Raw genomic sequence first — 20,610 nt, forward strand, 5'->3', positions numbered from 1 at the left:
GTGATGACTTTTTAATTGTATAGTAAGACGAGGCTTGATAAGTGAACAATTTTGAGTTTGCTTCTTGGGTGTGCTGTAAAAGTGTGCAAAGTGGCACTTTCACACATTTTTCATATCCCTAAGGTAGTTAGTTCATCGGTTCTTCAAATGGTGAACTAAGTTGAAAGTGACTACATCCAATTTCGAGTAACGTTTTACATTGGAGCATCAATTATTGCAGCTTGTAACATTTATTTCAGAAAACACATCAGGGTTTTTCTATTATGGGAAGTTAAGATAATAAGGGTTACATAAAATCCACTTCAATGTTGAAATACAATTTCAAGTACAATCAATATCATTTATGTTCCCAAAATTTCCTTAACAAAATTTATGTTCTCTTTTTGTTTTAATTTAGAGTACCCAATTCTTTTTTCCCCAATTAATTGGCAATTTAGCATGGCCAATCCACCTATCCTGCACATCTTTGGATTGTGGTGGGTGAGACTCTCAGACCCGGGGAGAATGTGCAAACTCCACACGGACAGTGGCCTCGGTGCCATGAGGCAGCAGTGCTAACCACTGCGCCACCGTGTGCCGCCACAAAATTTATATTCTCAAAGGTTTATAATCCTGTTGCTTGTTATCTTTTTCCTTACAATTTTATTCCACTAAAAGATCTTGAGTTGAATAAGTCATTCTGCTTTGTACTGTCTATTTAACCGCAGTAACATTTGACATGAGAGAGGGCAACATAATTTTGGAATTAAGCACGGAAGGGCAGCATGGTAGCATAGTGGTTAGCACTGTTGCTTCACAGCTCCAGGGTCCCAGGTTCGATTCCCGCTTGGGTCACTGGCTGTGCGGAGTCTACACGTTCTCACTGTGAGTGCATGGGTTTCCTCTGGGTGCTCCGGTTTCCTCCCACAGTCCAAGGATGTGCAGGTTAGGTGGATTGGCCATGCTAAATTGCCCTTCGTGTTCAAAAAGGGTTGGGTTGGGTGGGGATACTGGGATAGGGTGGAGGTGTGAGCTTGGGCTGGGTGCTCTTTCCAAGGGCTGGTGCAGACTCGATGGGCTGAATGGCCTCCTTCTGCGCTACAAATTCTACGATTCTATGTATGAGAAGTGAGTACTTCAGCATTTAACTTTAAAGGTTTCTATTAGAATGCTGGAACTGCCTGTTTTTTTTTATATGTAATCTACTTATCGAGTCATTGTATTCCTATTGGTCTGGTGAGGCCAAATGGAGCTATAAACTGATTAAGGCAGGGAAGGAGGCCATTTGTCCCATCAAGTCCATTGCCAGCTCCCTGTAGACTAAAGCAATCCAATCAGTCTCATTCCCCTGATCTATCCCTGTAGCCCGACAAGTTTATTTCCCTCAAGTGCCAATCCAATTTCCTTTTGAACTAATTGATTCCACTGTCCCCTATAGTCAGTGAATTCCAGGTCATTACCACTCCCTGCTTAAAGCAAGGTTCTTCGTCCCATCTCCCTGCATCTCCTGCCAAAATCTTAAATACGTGTACCCTTGTCCTTTTGCCATCATTTTGGAGTCAAGTTTATATTTTGGCAGCTTCCCATTGTGCTGCCAAATGTCTCTAGATATTTGTGTATGATGCCATGTGGAACTTTGTTGTTCAAAATTTTACCATCAAATTTGTACATCTCTTGATAAATGAAGTGTTCCTTTAAAAAATTTTGTAACTGGCTAGTGCAGTTTGACAGTCCTGTCGTTCTCCCTACAGGTAAGCCTTGTGCTATCTTCCCCAGCTTTGCATTGTCATGATTTCACTGGAGTTAGCTTAGCTGTTGGTCATCTTCATCTCTTCCATCTGGTTACCATGGCACACATTGTACAGATTTTGCTTACATCTTCAACAGGTAATTTTCAAACATTCTAACTTAAAAATAATTGATCCTGTTTGGATTGACAGTAAATAAGATTGGGAAAATCTTGTGTGATTGTTTATGATCGATGAATGTTACAATATGGCAGGCACGTTTTGTATAAGAAAAAATAAGTAGGAGTAGCCAGCCGTGCCTTTCAATACAATCACAGCTGATCTATCTCATTCACCTTCCTGCTCTATCCCTATATCCCTTGCTCCCCTTCGTACTCCAAAATCTAACAATGTCTGTCTTGAATATGCTCAACAACTGAGCATCCACAGTGCGCTCGGTTAGAGAATTCCAAAAATCCACAGCCATTGAGTGAAGAACTCTTGTCTCAGACCAGTCTAAGACTGTGATCCCTCGTTCCATACTCGTGGACCAGGGTAAATATCCTTCCAGCATCTACTCTTATCAAACGCCTTTAGAATTTTATGTTTCAATGTGATCACCTCTCATTCTTCTAAATTCCAGTGAATATAGTCCCTGTCTCCCCATCTCTCTTCATAGGACATCTCCTCATCCAAGGGATTAGTCTCGTGACCTTTCATCGCACTCCCTTCCCAGGCTAGTATATCCTTCCTTAAGTAAGGAGATCAAAACTGTACACCGTGGCCCGGGTGTTGCCTCACCAAAGCCCTTTGCAATTGCAGTACTGTTTATTCACTTATAACGGTAATCCCTTTATAAAATGGCCAACGTATTATTTGTTTTCCGAATTGTTATACTTGCAAGTAAACGTCTGTGATTCATAGACATGGATACCTTGTCCCTCTGCCAACATTTCCCAATCTCTCTCCATTTAAAACATTCTGCTTTCCTGATTTCCTTCCAAAGTGAATACTTCATATTTCCCCACTTTATATTCCATCTTTTCCAAACTCATAGCCTGTCTGTATCCTCAGGCTCTTTGCATCCCATTTTCCCACCCAACTTTATATCACCAGTAAACTTGAGCACATTAAATTCAGTCCCCTCAGTAAGTCAGTGATATATATTGTATGTAACTGAGGCCCAAGCATTGATCCTTGCAGCCTAGTTACAGCCTACCAAACCAGAAATAACCCGTTTATTCTTATTCTGTTTTCTGTCCATTAACCAATCCTCAATGCATGATATGTTACCTTCAGTCTGTGCTATTATGTTTTTGGGGAGAAGAATAAATCTAGTTTAATTAAATTGTTAGCCATGAAATGCTATTAGAAATGCTAGCAAACCTTCACTTTTGCATGTTTAAATGAGTATTTTGACTCCAGTAATTTACTGCTTTTAGAGGATAATAATATGGACCAGGAGAGTGCTGATGGAGTTGAAGAGGCTGCTGCCTTAACAGTATTCGACAAACTCAGGCAATACTCAGGAAGGTAAGATGAAAATCAAGTAATCTGTAGCATTTATGGGTTGAAAAGGAAAATGGGATTTCTGCCATTTGATACTGTGCAGGACAATGGGCAGCAAGACTCTGGCCCATCACTCCATTTCTTTCACTGCAGCCCGGGTGGTGTCCCATTCTTGAATGCCTTCATTAAGTGTACTTTGCCAGGTCGTCTTTGGCCAGCCCCATAGTCTTTTTTCCATTTGGTGGTGTCCTTTCCACTGCCACTTTCTGGCTGGGAGGTGAATTACATGTCCTGTCAGTCTCAGTCATCTCTCCATCATTTTATGTCCCACAGGCACTTCTGACCAGTCTCTGTAGTGCTTCTTCGTTTGTCTCCCTGTTGATGCCAAGGATCTTTCGAAGGCAACAACGATGAAAGAAGTCCAACTTACTTGACACCATTGATGTTTTATTCCCTGTCTCACTGGCATTGATTACAGTTGGTACTATGGAGGAAATGTCGAGGCACAGCTTCATGGCTATGTTGATGATGTTAGATGTCCAGAGTGTATGGAGCCACTGGAAGACTGGTGCTGCTTTACCAATTCTTGTGGGAGTCCATCTCTACATCGCCCTCTCTGAATATGTTGCTCCCTAGTTCGGGAGCTGAAGCTTGGACAAACCTTGGCGCCGCTCCTCTCAGGACTGGTGGTCATGTCTTGCAGTGCATGTGATTCTTTGACCTACTAGGCGATGTTATCTGCAAAATCCAAGTCCATCAGCCAATGGTATTGCCATAATATGCAACCACCATTGTCTTCCTCTTGATGAAATCAATTAACAAGAGGAAAAGGAATGGGGAGAGTACACAGCCTTGTCACACCCCAGTGATATTGAAGAAATCTGTGGTGCTCTTTCTGGTCCTGAGGCAGCAGCTTGAGTTGCGTACAAGACTTTGACAATGTTAATATACCACTCTGGGATGTGGTACTGTCTTGCAATGTACCAGAGTGACTGCCAACGGATGCTATTGACAGCCTTCTTGAAATCCGTGAAGTTGCGAACAAGTGGCTTCTGATACTGTAGGCTCTGCTCGATGATATTCCTGAGCGTAAAGAACTGCTCGCAGCATGATCTGCCACCCCTAAAACCTGCCTGTTCGTCACAAAGGGTACTTTCTGCTTCGGCTTTGAATCTATTGAGGAGCATCGTGCTGAAGACCATGCCAGGTAGTGACAAATAAAACTGGAAATACAATGCAGATTTAAGCACCTTGAGATGTTTCATTAAGTTAAACAACTGTGTAAATGTGTTATTATAGGTCAGAAAGAGAACAGATATTTATGGTTATATATGGATATAACCTTTGTTAAGGAATTTTGTGTTTCCTTTGTATATATTAATGTTTTTTTAAAACTTTGTTGTCTGATAACAGTTTATTGTTTAGATGATAATCAAGAACACCAGTTCAAATCCCACAATGGCAGCTTGAGAATTTGAATTCCATTTTAAAAGCAAACCATTTGTAAAATAAAGGCTGATACCAGTAAGAGTGATCATGAAGCTGTTGGATTGTTCTAAAAGTCCAACCGGTTTAATAAGGTCCTTAAGGGAAGGAAACTTGCTGTCATTACTTATAGTGTGTGTGTGTGTGTGACACCACCAATTCCATACCAATGTGGGTGACTTTTAACTGCCCAGCAAACCACTCTGTTCAATCAAACTGCCAGAAAGGAACTAAAATATCTCGGACTGTAATCTGAGCCTCATGGCCTGGCATATCTCACCACCAATGAGCTAAATGACCAATGTTGTTTGAATCAAGAATGTGGAAGCATGCCAGGGGCAGTGCAAGGTGTACTTGGAAATGAAAAGTGAAGCCACATATATGCTGGATAGCAAAAGCCGCATGTTATAGACCGGCTTAGTGACTCTGAAACTATCAGATCATGGCATACTCGGGAGTCGTGCCACATTAAGTCACAAATGGTGATTAACAGCACCTGACAGCGCCTCTATGAACGTCTCCACCCTTAATTCTGTGGAATCCAGCATGTGAATGTAAAAGTAGAAACTGAAATGTTTACAACCCTGTCAACCAGAGCTCTGTAGATTATCCTTGTTGGCCTCCTCCTGAAAGTCCATCCTCACAACTGCTCGTCTTTCGTCAGTTCAATTCACTGCACATGACATAAAAAGCTGATCGCGCTGGACAGATTAATGGCCATGGGCCACAACAGTAACCCGCTGTAGTGCCGAAGACCTGTGCTCCAGTACAAGCTGCACCTTTAACTGAGCTGTTCCTGTACAGCTGCAAAACTGGCATCTACTTAAACAATGGAGGAAATGTATTCAGATATGATCTGTCCACAGCAGGATAACTAACCAATTAATGTCTCATCAGCCCACTCTCATTCAGCAGAAGAGTGAGGGAAGAAACATCAACAGTGCCATCAAAAGGCACTTACTAATAGCCTGCTCACAGATCTGGCTAGTCCTGGAGTACAGGTCTTCCGTACCTCAGCCAGGTAATTTCCAGGATCCATACATGTTGTATTTACTTAGGATTCCATCAGAAACACTTGGCTTCAGACCTTATTCCAAAATTGGTCTAAACACTGACGCAAATTAATTTTAAAAGTTAAGGTGAGCATGGGCTACTTTATAATAATACCAACAATAACTTGTATAGCGACTTTAACTTCATGAATAGTCCTTAGGTGCTTCACAGGATGGTTACAGAGCCACATAGTTTGGCGGTAAGAGTTGGAACGGACTATTTGAATTAGGAAGTATGGAGGTTAGCATTAAGAGGCTGATGATTTGTTTACATGGGCTTGCCGCTTTCTGACCTGGTAATGTGCTCCATCTGGTGGCTTAGACAAGAAAAAATAAGTAAAATTTACTTTATTGAGAGGCTTAAATGAAGTGAATCCCCAACCCTGACTTCTGGTTGGGAGGTAGATATTGTACTTTTGGTCTGCAAAATTTTGCATAATGTGTTTTTAAAACTATTTTAAGAACATAAATTATAACATTTCTTTGGATAGTTAGATATTGTGAAGATTTGTCAGTTTATTGTGTAATTTCTGTAATTTAGCATGGCTTATATCTGATCATCATTCATCCTTAGTTAATGACAAATGAAATAATTTTAGGGAATGCTTATGTTAGCTCAATCTTTCGAGTGCTGAGTGTAATGAACTTGGCCAAGATGGCGATGGAGGTCCTGCAGTTGATCTTTTTTCTGGGCTGGAGAGAGGGGAAACCACCCTAGATTCTTTGATCTGTTTACTCACTGCACAGTGATCCTTTTGGAAATGCATATGTTTGGTTCATTGGCATAGCCTACCATTCTCAGCGTCATCACAGTATTCTGCCATCAGTTACCTCCCAGACCAACCTAATGAAGTTTCATTACTTGTGCTAGATTTTTAAAGGATGGTATTGCAAATGGAACATGAAATAAATTGAACAAAACATTATAGTGGCGCCCTGACAATTATTGGAGAAACCTGTCTGTTGCATTAACCAATTGAATTTGCATCAAATAATTTATAAACAATTTCTTGTTACGTGTTTGATCCATTGTTGACTTTATGACATGTTTGGGGACAGGTGTCCTTTGAAACAGACTTAAATATAATTTGAACTAAGAAAAGCCCGTCTGTTCAATTGAAACTAGATTGGATCATCACAACAGAAATGGCTGTCAGTGGAGTTTGTACATTCTCCCTGTGTCTGTGTGGGTTTGCTCCGGTTTCCTCCCAGTCCAAAGATGTGCATGTTACGTGGATTGGCCATGATAAATTGTCCATTAATGTCCAGGGATGTATAGGTTAGATTATGGGGATCGTGGGGAGTGGGCATAGATCAAGTGCTCATTTGAAGGGTCAGTGCAGACCCACTGGACCATATGGACTCCTTCTGCACTTTAGGGATTCTAAGTAATTCTAAAACTAACCCTGGATTAACATTTGTGAGCAGTGTGCTATATTAGACCTTTATGAAGTACTACACACAACTAAATTACTCTTCAACCAAAGTACATTTCTTGGAGTTTGTAAATAATTGACTCTTCTATGTTTTACCTCCTGTAGTGCCTTGAATTCAATGTCCTCAGGTTGGCACCTGTGGCAATATATCAAGACTGGAATAATGCCCTATCTCCGATGTTCTGCTTTGTTCTTTCACTATCTCAATAGTGTTCCGGTACCAGTTGAACTGCAAGGTAATTTATTTCTGAATACAAAATTAAATCTTGAAGATGTGTGTGCTTTGAAGACCCATTGTTAGAATGTGTTTTCCACCTTTTCTAGGATAAACAGTGCAAAATTATTTTACAAATAAAATCCAAACAACCCATTTTCTCAAAGCTGTTTTTTCTTTACCATGAAAGCAAAACATACTGCTAAATTACAGACCGAATAACTTTACATTTTTATTGTAATGTATACAGTTCGATTACTTGTGCTAAAACTCTTTGTGTGTGTTATATTTATTTTAGATTCTTGCCAAAACTGCTAAAAGTGTAGCTTTTTGTAGAAAAAGTGGAAAAGCTTTTGGTAGCTCCTCTGATGCTAACGGAGCATATATTCTGAAATATTTCTATTGTGTTTGATATGTGTGTGCTCGGAGGAATGGTGATCCTGATTCTATTCATTTTCAGAGAACAGACCACACCACTTTGAACTGTTGTGTCGCTATCTTTCCCTCCCAACAAACCTAATGAGTCTTTTCCAAACTGAGAATGAAACGATTGAGCCATTGATGCAAAGGTAAAAATGATGAAGAAGAAATGCTTGCTTATACATTGTATGAACAATGTGGTTCTTGATGTTGAAAAAAATGTTGCAGGGTTGTGTTTTAGTTGAGGGAAAATAATTCACCGTTCTGAAACTTGAATTTATATGCTTGCTTAGTTAAATATGATATTTTTCAATAATGTGAAAAATTATTTCAAAAATGCTTTCTGTTTTGAAAAGTGAGTTAGTTGTTTTCAGCATCAAAAATGATCAAATTCAACAGTAAAAGTAGTCCAATGTTATGCTATTGCAATGACTCTTTGCATATGTTAATACTGTGATTGTTGCAACCTAACATACCTGTGTACAAACTTGAAAATGTAGATGGTGTGGAGTTGCAGAAGTGCAGAGTTTTGTGAAGAGGGAGAGAACAGCTATTAGGTAGGTTCATAAAACTGTGGTTTTGTGATTATTTGCCAAATTGATTATTTCTGTTCTTTTAATTTAAATTTATTTTCTTCTCCGTAACCCTGTTCTAGCTATCCTAGGGAGTCAAACAAATTGATAGAACTTCCTGATGATTACAGTTGCCTCATAAACCGGGCATCTTGTTTTACGTGAGTACACAAAATATCTTTCAAATTGCATCTCTTTAGATTTAACAGTGATCTGTTGTAAACTGAATCATGAATTGCTGACCTTGATTTTATTAATCTTAAAATCATGCAGCATTATAGTAATGTTAAAGGGCAGTCGGTGCATACTTTTTACCTTTGAACCACAAAATCAAGATTTGCCCTAATTTGCTCATAATGTACAAATATTGAAGAGCATGTCAGGAACAGCATCAGGTGTACCTAAATAAGAGGTGTCAACCTGGTGAAGCTACAAACAGGACTTACTTGTATGCTGAACAGCAAAAGCAGCATACCATAGAGCTATGCAATCCCTCAACCAACAAACAAGATCAAAGCTTTGCAATCCTGCTACATCCAGCTGTGAATGATAGTGGACAACTAAACCACTAACAACAAGGTGGGTTTCCGTGGACCTTAGCAACCTCAATGATGGCGGAGTCCAGAACATGAGTAAAAAACCCAGACCTAAGTCTTTTCACTCCTCTTCAGCCAAGTGGCACAGTGGTTAGCCTGCTGCCTCATAGCGCCAGGAACAATTTGGGTCTTGGGACACTGTCTGCGTGGAGTCTGCACGTTCTCCCCGTGTTTGCGTGGGTTTCCTCAGAGTGCTCCGGTGTCCTTCTACAGTCCAAAAATGTGCAGGTTAGGTGGATTGGCCATGAGAAATTTCCCTTTGTGTCCAAAAAGGTTAGGTGGGATTACTTGGTTACAGAGACAGGATGGAGGGTGCTCTTTCCAAGGGCCGGTGAAGACTCTATTGGCCAAATGACCACCTCCTGCACTGTAAATTCTATGATTTTATGAAAACCGCTGGAAATTAACCCCTCATCCACCATCTTAAACATTCACTTCCTTCGCAGTGCATATCATCTACAAGATGCATTGCTGCAATTTGCCACGGCTTCTTTGACAGCATCTCCCCAAACCCAAGGTACTGGATACTTCGCCCCACAACGCTGGGAACGTGAATCGCAATCTGGCGTCATGCGCAAATTGAGGATTGCACCAGGAGCCGATTTTGGAGCCATACTCCGATCTCGCCCTGGTGGCAAAACGGGGTTTGCGCACCATGCCGGCAGGGGCATGCAAAACTGGCATTTGCATGCATGTAAATCCGATTTGCAGGTTGGACACAGTATGCTCCGCTCTTCTGGCCGTGCCAGGTGGACATCACGCAGGCGCGAATTACAAGTATTTACAAACTGGACACCATTACTGCGAGCAGGGGCAGAAGGGTAAAAAACACATTGAAAAACTGTTGAAAATTGTTGGGCTTGTCGATGGATGGTTGCCCGGGCCGGAGGTCAGTCGTGGGGAACAACTTGCTGCTAAGTCTCTGGGTATCCCCCTTGGGATTGGGGTGGCCTGACTCAGATGGCCTTTGGTCATTTTGGAGCTCACCAAGGTCACCCCTCTGGACACCCTCATACCACACCTGTATTACCTAGGGGATGGACATGGCCAAGCTCAATCAGGGACCCACCAAGTGTTGGCACTCCTTAGAAGCGCTGCCCCACTGCAGCGGAAGCAGGGCGGCAGCAGAGCTCACACCAACCAGAGTGCACCGGCACTCAGGCCTTTGGAGCCCTCCCTGGTTCTCTGCCCCTCTCAGGGCAGAGGCCTTACCAGTGATTCCCATGCTACTGGATCACCATTCTCTTCCTAGTGAGGCTGGCTGCGCTGACTGCCTTTGTCACCAGCTCCCAGGCAGTGTTGAGGAGAGCATGCTTGAGTTTGCGGATCACCCTGGGGAAGAGGGTGTCCCTCCGCTCTTCAGTGGCGTGGAGCAAAAGGTCCACCTTGGAATTTGACCTCGGGGACACATCTTCTGTGAGCCATCTTCGTGACTGCAATGAGTGTGTGGTAAGTGGAACGCTTAAAAACAGCTCCAGCTTCCAGGCTCTTTAGCACTGACTCCAGCCCAGTGGTTAGAATGCCCGCTGGGTTGGGAATTGCTCTCAGTTTGTGCCGGCAGTGCTGGCCAATTTGCATGCCTTAAATCTCTCACCGAATAGCATCCCCAGCAGGAGCGCGAATCACACGCATTACAGTTGTGGCGGCAGCATTATGTCTCCCAAACGGAGAATCCTGCCCAAGATCTCTCTCACCTAACAGGAAAAGGCAGCAAAGAACACCACCACCTGCATATTCCTATGCAAGTCTCACTTCATCCTGACTTGGAAATCTATTTCTTCATCGTTGCTGGGGCAAAATCCTGGAACTGCCTATCTAAAAGCTCTGTGGGAATAACTTCACGACCAGGATTGCAGTAGTTCACATCGCAGTTTACAATTCCCATCATAAGAGCAAATAAATTCTGGTATTTTGAGCAATGCCCAGATCCCGTGAATTCATTTTGATTAAAGGTTTTCCTCTTAATTTCTTGTTGTGGATCTGAACCTCATATAAAACCAATGATGTGTGAATTTAAAGTGAAGTTGCAGATTTATCTAAAGTGATGTTGCAGATTTTTTTTTTTAAATTTAGAGTACCCAATTATTTTTTTTCCCAATTAAGGGGTAATTTAGCATGGCCAATTCACCTAACCTGCACATTTTTGGGTTGTGCGGATGAAACCCATGCAGACACGGGGAGAATGTGCGAACTCCACACAGATGGTGACTCGGGGCCGGGATTGAACCCGGTTCCTCAGCACCGTAGGTAGCAGTGCTAACCACTGCGCCACAGTGCCGCCCCGTGATGTTGCAGGTTGAGTATTTTATTTGTAGCAAAGAATAGAGAAATAAGGTGTCAGGTTGTGAAACCATGAGTTATAGGCACAGTCGATGAAGTTGTCCAAAGCAACCTTTCTGCCACTGAAATTGGGGTTTCTCAAAATAATGCAGGACATGAGACATCTGAGCAATAAATTTCTCCTTGGCTGATGGGATAGGTCCATGAAAAAAATTGTTCTTTTTATCTTATATCATCAGAATTTCTTTGTAATTGAAATTCTCATTTAGTCAGCCGTGACTTGGTTCAGCTGTATGCACTATTCTATTAGATGTGTTACAACCTCGGTTCCATTTTTAATTATGTTTAATCTCTACATTACGAAGAGTGTATAGAAATGCCATTTAAAGGGCAGAATGGTGGCATAGTGGTTAGCACCGTTGCCTCACTTCACCGAGGACCTGGGTTCGATCTTGGTCCCGGGGCACTGTCCGTGTGGAGTTTGCACACTTTTCCAGTGTCTGCGTGGGTCTCACCCCCATAAACCCAAAACAACGTGCAGGGTACTCTAAATTTAAAAAATTTTTTTTTTTTACAGAAATGCCATTTAAATAGATAACGTGCCCAGAATAAGCATTAATCATAGCCCATGACAAAATGTCATACATGTTAAAAAGTCTCAAAAGCAATGAGTTTGAAAATAGCTCCTGTGTTTTTTTAGCCAGGAAGGGAGCGGTTGGAGTGAAGAAAAATATATGAGGTGGAATTCTCTGTTGGCCGACGGCAAAATTGGGGCGTGCGATCGTGCGGAGAATAGCTCCTGATGTCGAATCGTCGACTTTTGGCGGCGAATCGCGATGCTTCGCCTCCCCGAAAATGGCGACGCACGCCACGTGTAGTTGAAACACCGTTCGCATATCATAATCGTGGGCCAACCCGCGATTCTCCGATGGGCCGAGTTTCCGACGGCGTAGTCCACGTGTGCTCTAACAAATCGTGAACCTGGCATAGTGGCTGCTGTGAGAGAGACTCTGCAGTACGGACAGTGTCCAACACCGCCGTAGTTCGCCGACAGTCGTGCCGCTGGCCAGGCGCTTCTGCTGGGGCTGGGGGGAATAGTGCGGGGTGGCCAGGAAGTGGGCTGTGAGGTCGGGGTGGACAGGTACGCAACACATTACCGCAGCCGGCAAGGCAGCCATGCAGCTGCGCATGCCACTGGCAGCCCGCTTTAAACCTGATACCCTGGGTCGTATTGACACTCCCCTGGGTGCCCTCTGGCCTTAGCCGACCCATCGGGTGTATGGGCGCTCCAGCACAACCTGTCGCATCTTTTCCGCCGCAAGCAGTGTGTGTGTGGGGGTTGTACAGTTTCAGCGCGGCTGCAGCTTGACAGCCCTGTGAGTGTCTATCTGTGAGTGGGTTTTGATGGTGTTCCATGCAGCGCTTGTGCTAGCCCCTCGCCGGAAGCAGAATTGGTGCAGGTGTGGCGCCGATATTTCTGACGTGAAAGTCCACAGATTCTCCGTTGGCGACTCCGTTGCAAACATCTGCAACTATTACAGTCCACGCCTATTGAATAATTCAAGTTAATCATAGGCAACCACGTATATCAGCCATTAACCAATTCCCCTGCTTTGGACTCTGTTACACAGATGCTGCTTATAACATGTTAAGTCGTTCAGCCATATTGGGCAATTCAGAAGTTCCTTGCATCACATTTGTGTTTAAAAACCTCCATAGAGTTTTTTTGTGTCTATTAATCTCCAGTGCTGAAGTAGATCCCCATCTATTGCATATTTATTAGAATCTGATGCTGAAATTTAAGAAATTTCAATTTTGTCCCTTCTGCATTTTACCAGCTTCTGATTCTTGATTCCAGGCAAACAATCTACTAAATAATCTTGGGTGAAGACCTGGATCCAGTCAGCCATTATCTTCATTGTTTCCCCTCTGAGTGTCTCTGAGAGGCAATACACAATCCAAGGCTTGTAGCAGGCTAATTGTGATAATACCAAAGTGCCTGAGATGAACAGTGGGAATTAACACCAAATAGGTTTGTTGCCTTAGTCAGGAATCATAAAATGATACTGAAACAGCAGGGAGCTCCTTTCATAAGGGGAAAATAACATTTCACACTCCGTGTCAAATTTGCAATCAGTGCATTTCATTATTGTCATTGACAGAGTTTATTTCTTTCTTCATACTTTGAAATAGATGTCCAAAATCAGGTGGGGATAAAAGTCGAGCACCAACCCTCTGCTTGGTGTGTGGGGGAATGCTGTGTTCTCAGAGCTACTGCTGTCAGACAGAGCTTGAAGGAGAAGATGTTGGGGCTTGCACTGCTCATACCTATACTTGTGGGTGCGGAGTTGGAATTTTCCTGCGGTGAGTTAAAACCTTAATCTTATTACTGTAACCATTTAGAGCCACTTCCAACTTAGCTAGGACACAAATAACAATCATGTTAAGGTATGAATCATTGTAATTATGATCGACATTAACTCTGAATCGAGTAGGTCTGGTTTGAGAATGTGGAGCGCTGAAGCTCTCTGCTTCAGGATGGCACTTGAATCCTGGCTGACTTCTGACTCATACCTCAAGTGGCAGTATTTCACCCTCAAGTGGCAGCATTTCACCAATTCTTGTTCAGGCAGCTAAATTATAAGAACATCTGATGGTTTTATTTTCTGTTACGAGGGAGATGAGCAAGAAATCGATCCCTTAATTCAGTGCTTTGTAAAATAAGAATGTAAATATACATAGTTAAGTTTGTTGTGCATTTTCAGAGTTCGAGAAAGTCAGGTGTTGTTCTTGGCTGGAAAGACAAAAGGATGCTTTTATCCACCACCCTATCTTGATGATTATGGAGAGACAGATCAGGGACTGAGGTAATAAGTTTAAATCTTTTATAAATATCGACTGCATTTCAGTGAAAGAACATGCACAAGTTGAGATTTTATATTGATTGTTCCAAAGGTTCTCCACATTTTTGAACACATTGAATCCCTGCAGTGCAGAAGGAGGCCATTGGCCCATCAAGTCTGCATCGACCCTCCAGAAGGGCACCCCCCCCCAGGCAAACCTAACCGTTGGACACTAAGGGGCAATCCACTTATCTGCACAACTTTGGACTGTGGGAGAAAACCCACACAGACACGGGGAGAATGTGCAAACTCCACACAGTCCCCCACTGCCATAACTGAACCCGGGTCCCTATTCTGATTCTATGATGGTTATATGATTCTTTGTGTAAATATTATTCCTTGTGATTTATTTTGATAAGGTGACCTGTTTTCTTATCACATTGCTGGAGAAAAATATTTTCTCTCCTAATATGTGTTATGTGTCCCTTTGTATGGATTGCAATGGTATTGCAAGTCACCAGATATCACTGAATTGGTTGATGGAAGTTCTTGCCCATTCTTGAGAAGTTAGCTTCAATTGTATTTAATGGGGTGCACAGGGCTGAAATAACATATTGTAAAATAGTTATATTGATTTATGGATTTTGCTCCACACCAGCCTTGACATGAATGAATTAGCTCATACTATACTTTGTTGAGTCCCAATTACTGTTGATGATTGCTGCTCGTTCCTTTGCTCAGCAGGTTTGCGTGTTTCTTTCTCGCAGTGAAAAAAGTTGATGCACAAAGATAAGTACTTGACAATGATCTTGTTTGAATTGCATTTTTCAGACGAGGGAACCCCCTTCATCTCTGCAAAGAACGATACAGGAAATTGCAGAAACTATGGCAGCAACATAGCATCACAGAGGAGATTGGCCATGCGCAAGAAGCAAATCAGACGCTAGTTGGCATCGACTGGCAGCACTTGTGATTAGCTTCTAACAGAACTATAGACACTCGCCTCATCCTGAAGCAAAAAATATCCTCTTGAGGGAAATCAGAGGATCAGGTTAAATGAAATACACCTCAGGCTACCCATTTTGGAACACTTGCTCCTGAATTACAGTAATTTAAAAAGAAAGGTTACATAACTGTTCACCTGTCATTAAGAAAATGTGGATTGCATGTGAAGTGCATATTTTAAAGAGATGTTATTCACTTTATTTGCACTTGAAATCTTCTCCACAAAGATGGAACATTTTGGGACAATAAAGCCCACATCTTCAAAGTAGCGAATCTTTCTTTGAATCCGAATTATTTATCAGGTGTTGGACTAATACAATATGGACATCCAAAGTGTGTTTCTGTGCTCTATAGTTAGTGATGTCTAATGAACAAGTTTGGGTCAAATATGTAAAAGATTGCTGGTCTTCAGATGGAAGCATTTTATTTTAATTCTTGCTTTCCTTCTCTTTGTCTTTGCTTCCTTTAGTGGTTTAACTCACTTTACACTGTTTTGTGAATGTGTTTCCTTAAGGTGTGCATCTGGTTTCAGTCAACTAATCAGAAATTGAGTTCAGTGGTCACTAATGCAAGAAAAAATTCCCTCAACTAAAAAAGCAGTTTGTCACTGTTCTATTTGTGTTAAAATCTTACTATTTGTGCTTTATAAGAAAATATATTGTAAAATGCATTTAAAGGATATATAAAGCTATTTTATAACTAGCAGTTTATTATAAAATTATTTTTAAACAAAACAGCCATATGATGCAAGTGGTTGTAATCAGGGCAGATAACTTGATTTTTTTTTTTAACAGCAAGAATTGACGAGAAGTTTCTTCTTGAAATAGACTGATCATAGGAATGATGATAGGCGAAGAGGAAATGCTTCTAGTTTTCATTTTCTTGTATTCGCTTATCTGAAGCATTCCATTATTCACTTAAAAATTAAGTTCTGACTTCCCTGTCAGAACATGCTTGTCAATACCTACCATGCAAAACACAATGATTCTGTTGTTCTTTGGCTGGAGTTGATCATGGATTGTTTCAGGCATTTTATAGAAGTTAGCAAAGAAAAGTCTCTGAAACAAGATGAAAACAAGTAATATGATTGAATTCATATTTAGTGAAAATAGTCTCCACAACAACCGTGAGCATTTTTCCCCATAATCATCAGTAATCCATTAAAAAAAATTGTTGAGGGTATGGCAAAACAAGCTAATAGTGTGTTTCATACCTTTTAATAACCATGTTTGGTCTTCAAAGAACGTGGAGAAGTGTGGATTCAATTCAGTTCCTGCCTGTATGTTGTGAATACCTATGTGGTACTTGGGTAGATTAATTTCAATGGACAGACTCATCTGGCTTTAAACTAATTTTGCTTACGAACAGGAGCAAACATACCTTGTGACTACCTTTGTTAGACATCAGTGGGGTCTTCTGTTTCTGTTGCAGTTGCAATATAGGGTTTCAATATACAGATATGCTATGTAATACTATCAACAAATTCTTAACTGTAAAGCTTGATGTAGAAAAGGCAAGCAAAATGATCAGAGCGAGGAAAACCGTAAAGTGTATATTACTCTGGATCGTGTGGGAAAGTTGAGGATTCTGACTAATATCTTTCCAGTTCAGGATGACAATCGGGCAGCCATTTTTGGGATTGCTTCACTTCTGTGACAGTAATTATTTTCTTAATTTTTATGAACTGAGTGAAAATCCTGTCATGTGGGGAACTTAAATATGATGGCAGGGAGTAATATTTGTTTCATTGTGAGAAAAGATACATGCTGTTGAAGCTTTTCACCTTGTATTCCTCAGGACAGATGCAGGAATGCCAAATTTCAAAGTGATCAAGAATTTGTATTGCATCAGAAAAGGGTGCTGTTTGGTTGGCAAGTTGACTCTGATTGCTTAAGGTATTGCCATGGAGAAGGCACCAGGGAACTATTGTCCAGCCCGCTTCACTTTAATTCAAAAAATGCCTGGATATGCATATGTATACATGTAGCTTCTTGCAAGCGTAAGTGATCCTGACTGTTAATATTAGATTGTTTTAATGGTATTCAGAGCACACTGAGGATTATTCAGCGAGTGCTATTAGACCATGGAATCACTTGTTCTGAGTTTTACAAACACTGGCTGGTTGAGTATGGTCAGTCCTCTGACTATTGCCAACAGTCAAAGGGACATGCTGTTTGATATGATCTGCCAGCCTTTCGGATTAACGGCCTACAAACCTAGCATCGCACTGGCACTGAAATTTGTTTGTGTGGTGGGCAAAATGCGTTGGGCCATGATTGCAAAACCCAGAACATAATGTGTAACGTCCGGTATGATTACACAATTGGATACCACTTGCTGGACAATCCTGAGTGTGCTAATTATCAATTTAATGTTATCAGTTGAGTTCAAAATGTGGCTCCTGCTAGAAGCAACATATATTCATGTGCAAAAAAATCTGTCCTCTGGAGGCAAAAATAATATGTCCAGGCATTAGACCTTTTTATGAATTAAAACAAAAGTTCCCTTGTGCATTCTCCATGATGATGCCTTGACCAATCAGAAAACATGCCAAAACAAAAGCACTCTTTTGTCTTGCAGTATAAATTGTTGGTCTCTATGAAATTTGGCAAACTTATGTCTGTCCTGATGAGTGCTAGGTGAAAAGCTTTGGCAGTATGCCTTTTTTTCAGCAATATAAGTTCTATACTACCAAGCAATGTTAATACTCATTTATTTAAAAGGAAACTGCTGATCTACATGGCACGATGGATTTGTTTCAGCACAATACATATTGTGAACGATTTTCAACAATTCTATTTATAGCTGTCCAAAATTCAGTAAGGAAAAAAGACAACACTGGGCATAATGTAATAATTAGATCTTCTATTAGTAAATAAAGATCAAGAAAACGTACAAGAAAAATTACTGAATTTTAACCAACTTTATTGATACATTTTCCAGAACGTAGAAAAGTTAATCCTGAAGAAACATAATTTTCCAACGTAATAAAAGCAAATTAGTACGGATACTGGAAAGCTGAAATAAGTGATGTAAAGACTCAGCAGATTGGGCAGCATCTGTGGAGAGAGAAGCAGTGTTAACGTTTCAAGTCCAGATGACTCGTCCTCAGATCTGAAGAAGAGCCATAAGGACTTGAAACATTACCTCTGCGTTCTCGCTCCACAGATGCTGCCCAACCTGCTGAGTTTTTCCAGCATTTCTGTTTTCATAAACTTTCCAACATGTCTGACAAGTAGGTGTTTATTTATTTAATATTGTTGTCAGTTATGTTCAATGCTGATAGCTTGTTTTTGTAGCTGCAATACTAGTTCCAGTTCTTTTTCATCCTGACTATGTTCATTTCAGAAGATAGGTACAAATGAAAAAAGCCATTCAGCATCCAGAAAGATCCTATGGGCGACACGTGGCGCAGTGGTTAGCACTGGTGCCTTGGCGCTGAGGACCCAGATTCGATCCCAGCCCCGGGTCACTGGCCGTGTGGAGTTTGCACATTCTCCCCGTGTCTGCGTGGGTTTCACCCCCACAACTTAAAGATGTGCAGGTTTGGTGGATTGGCCATGCTAAATTGCCCCTTAATTGGAAACAAAATAATTGGGTACTCTAAATTTAAAAAAAAAAGGGGAGGGGGGGAAAGCACCTAGAAAAATCCTACTGTTCTAACAGTGTCCAATTGTTTCTCAAATCAGTTTAATATTTCTGCATCCTCTACCCTAACCAGTGATCCATTCAATTATGGTATTTGCTCCTTACGGACTTCCTGACATCAAATTTGCTTATCAGTTTGAGCATATGCCCTCCAACTGTCAGTTTATGTTGAAACAGTACTCTGGCATTACCTTTTCAATACCAATTATCCAGTATTTCTCCTCAATCAACTTCTTCCACTCTTGAAAAGTCCAGCCTTTCCATATAACTCAAGTCTGCTGATATTTAGAACCACTCTTTCTCTGCATTGTCTTGAGCCTTGAGCCTTAGTGGTTGGAAATGAACAAACAGACATCTCTAGTTCACTTTTTTAATGGTCTCTGAGTTGGTGAGAATGTGAGAAACAACCCCTGATTCTCCAGTAATTTGCTTTATGGCAAGTAGTTCTGCAACTTTTCGACTTGTTCTATAATGATTTTAGAAAATAGCCATTTTTGTTTTTCCTGCTATTATGGGTAATGACTTGAAATACGGATTGCTTATCAGTCAAATATTTTATGCATATATTGACTAAATTGGAGTATTTTACAATGCTTGGAATCAAGCTGTGTATTAAAATGTTAAACTCAACTTGGAGAGGTACCATATAAATTTAACACGTCTTTGATTTGTTTTACTAATGCCATTTCATTTTCTCGCAACATTACTGTTCCACCAACACCTAAACCTTATTGTTTAACAATTAATACTACTTGCAATATATTCTCTTGTTGGAAAAGTTTTTCATGCTGCTTATACTCCATTCTTGCTTTGTCCATGTTTTATTGAGATTAGCAAACAAAACTTAATATTATATCCATGTAAAGAATAGCAGGCTACGAAAAAATTTGTTGTTGAACAGAACCCACGTACCTGGTATATGAAGTATATAAACTGGATTTGTGTATTGTACAGGTAGTAAATATAATCTCCATGTGCAGTACTGCACCCTTTGAAAATGGAAGATCCGTTTTGGGGGATTTTTCTATGTTGCATAGTGTCAAGGAAGGTTTTTTTTAATGCTTGAACAAACATGAAAATTCACAAGTGCTGCAATTTGAATATGACATTGGGTTAAGTAGGGTCTTCCAGATAATTTTGTTTTCTGTTCAATACAGTTTGTTGTGAAAGTGAGGCTGTTCTCTTTTCCCACTGTTGGCTGACCCAGTTATGAATATAAATAAAAAAACCTGACAAGACTGAGTAAACTCGATCTTTAGTTTTAAACTAATGTACATTTTGCTGAAATGGAGAGCACACCCACTTCTTTTCCTTTTTCTTGTCCTGTTGATACTTTAAATTTACCACATTCTCTTGTATCGTGCAATCTCTTCTCATGAAACCATTTAGCATGTATTTGCATTCACTGTAGAAATGTTTATAAAACAGGAATACTTTCGGTATTTGGGAGAATACTTGTAATAAATGGGCTGTTAATATATGTTGAATTCATGTATAATTGGTACTATGTACTATATGTAAAAATGCGCTCAAGATTCAAAATAAATGCTTTCGGTGTTGAACGGTTTTTGTTCCTCCTTCATGATGCATATCATGTCGAATGAGTATTTGTTGCAAAAGATTTGTAATCTTTCTGGAGATCATTTAATCTATAGAGTAGAGACTTATTTTAGATTATTCAGGTTAATTTTCTCTGCATTATTTAGGCTGGTCAGTGAGAAAAGAATCAGGCCGGGGATCCCGTTCCAGATTACCAGACAGTGCATCTGGTACTTTAAACATGTGTGGAAGTTGTGTGAGAATTAGTCCTGATTGTGATGTTCCATGTCCAATTGGTTGGCCAT

At 40.8% G+C, this 20,610-nt stretch overlaps 1 protein-coding gene across 3 annotated transcripts in view; it reads left to right on the forward strand.

The window, feature by feature from the left end:
- The window catches only part of ubr2 (ubiquitin protein ligase E3 component n-recognin 2), a 231,668-nt gene extending 211,340 nt beyond the window's left edge, over positions 1-20,328 (forward strand). For 2 of the 3 annotated variants that reach the window (XM_072510121.1, XM_072510112.1), the window contains exons 39-47: positions 1,731-1,866; positions 3,149-3,239; positions 7,294-7,424; positions 7,863-7,971; positions 8,323-8,379; positions 8,478-8,555; positions 13,464-13,634; positions 14,036-14,137; positions 14,945-20,328. In XM_072510121.1, coding sequence (XP_072366222.1) covers positions 1,731-1,866; positions 3,149-3,239; positions 7,294-7,424; positions 7,863-7,971; positions 8,323-8,379; positions 8,478-8,555; positions 13,464-13,634; positions 14,036-14,137; positions 14,945-15,086 — 1,017 coding nt within the window. In that variant the 3' untranslated portion in view covers positions 15,087-20,328. Of the gene's footprint in view, positions 1-1,730; positions 1,867-3,148; positions 3,240-3,548; positions 4,415-7,293; positions 7,425-7,862; positions 7,972-8,322; positions 8,380-8,477; positions 8,556-13,463; positions 13,635-14,035; positions 14,138-14,944 lie in introns of those variants that run through there. The other variant, XM_072510130.1, reaches the window with a different exon arrangement.
- The last annotated feature ends 282 nt before the right edge of the window (positions 20,329-20,610 follow it).

Source organism: Scyliorhinus torazame, chromosome 1 (assembly GCF_047496885.1).
Source record: "Scyliorhinus torazame isolate Kashiwa2021f chromosome 1, sScyTor2.1, whole genome shotgun sequence".
In the NCBI taxonomy this organism is placed as follows: domain Eukaryota; kingdom Metazoa; phylum Chordata; class Chondrichthyes; order Carcharhiniformes; family Scyliorhinidae; genus Scyliorhinus; species Scyliorhinus torazame.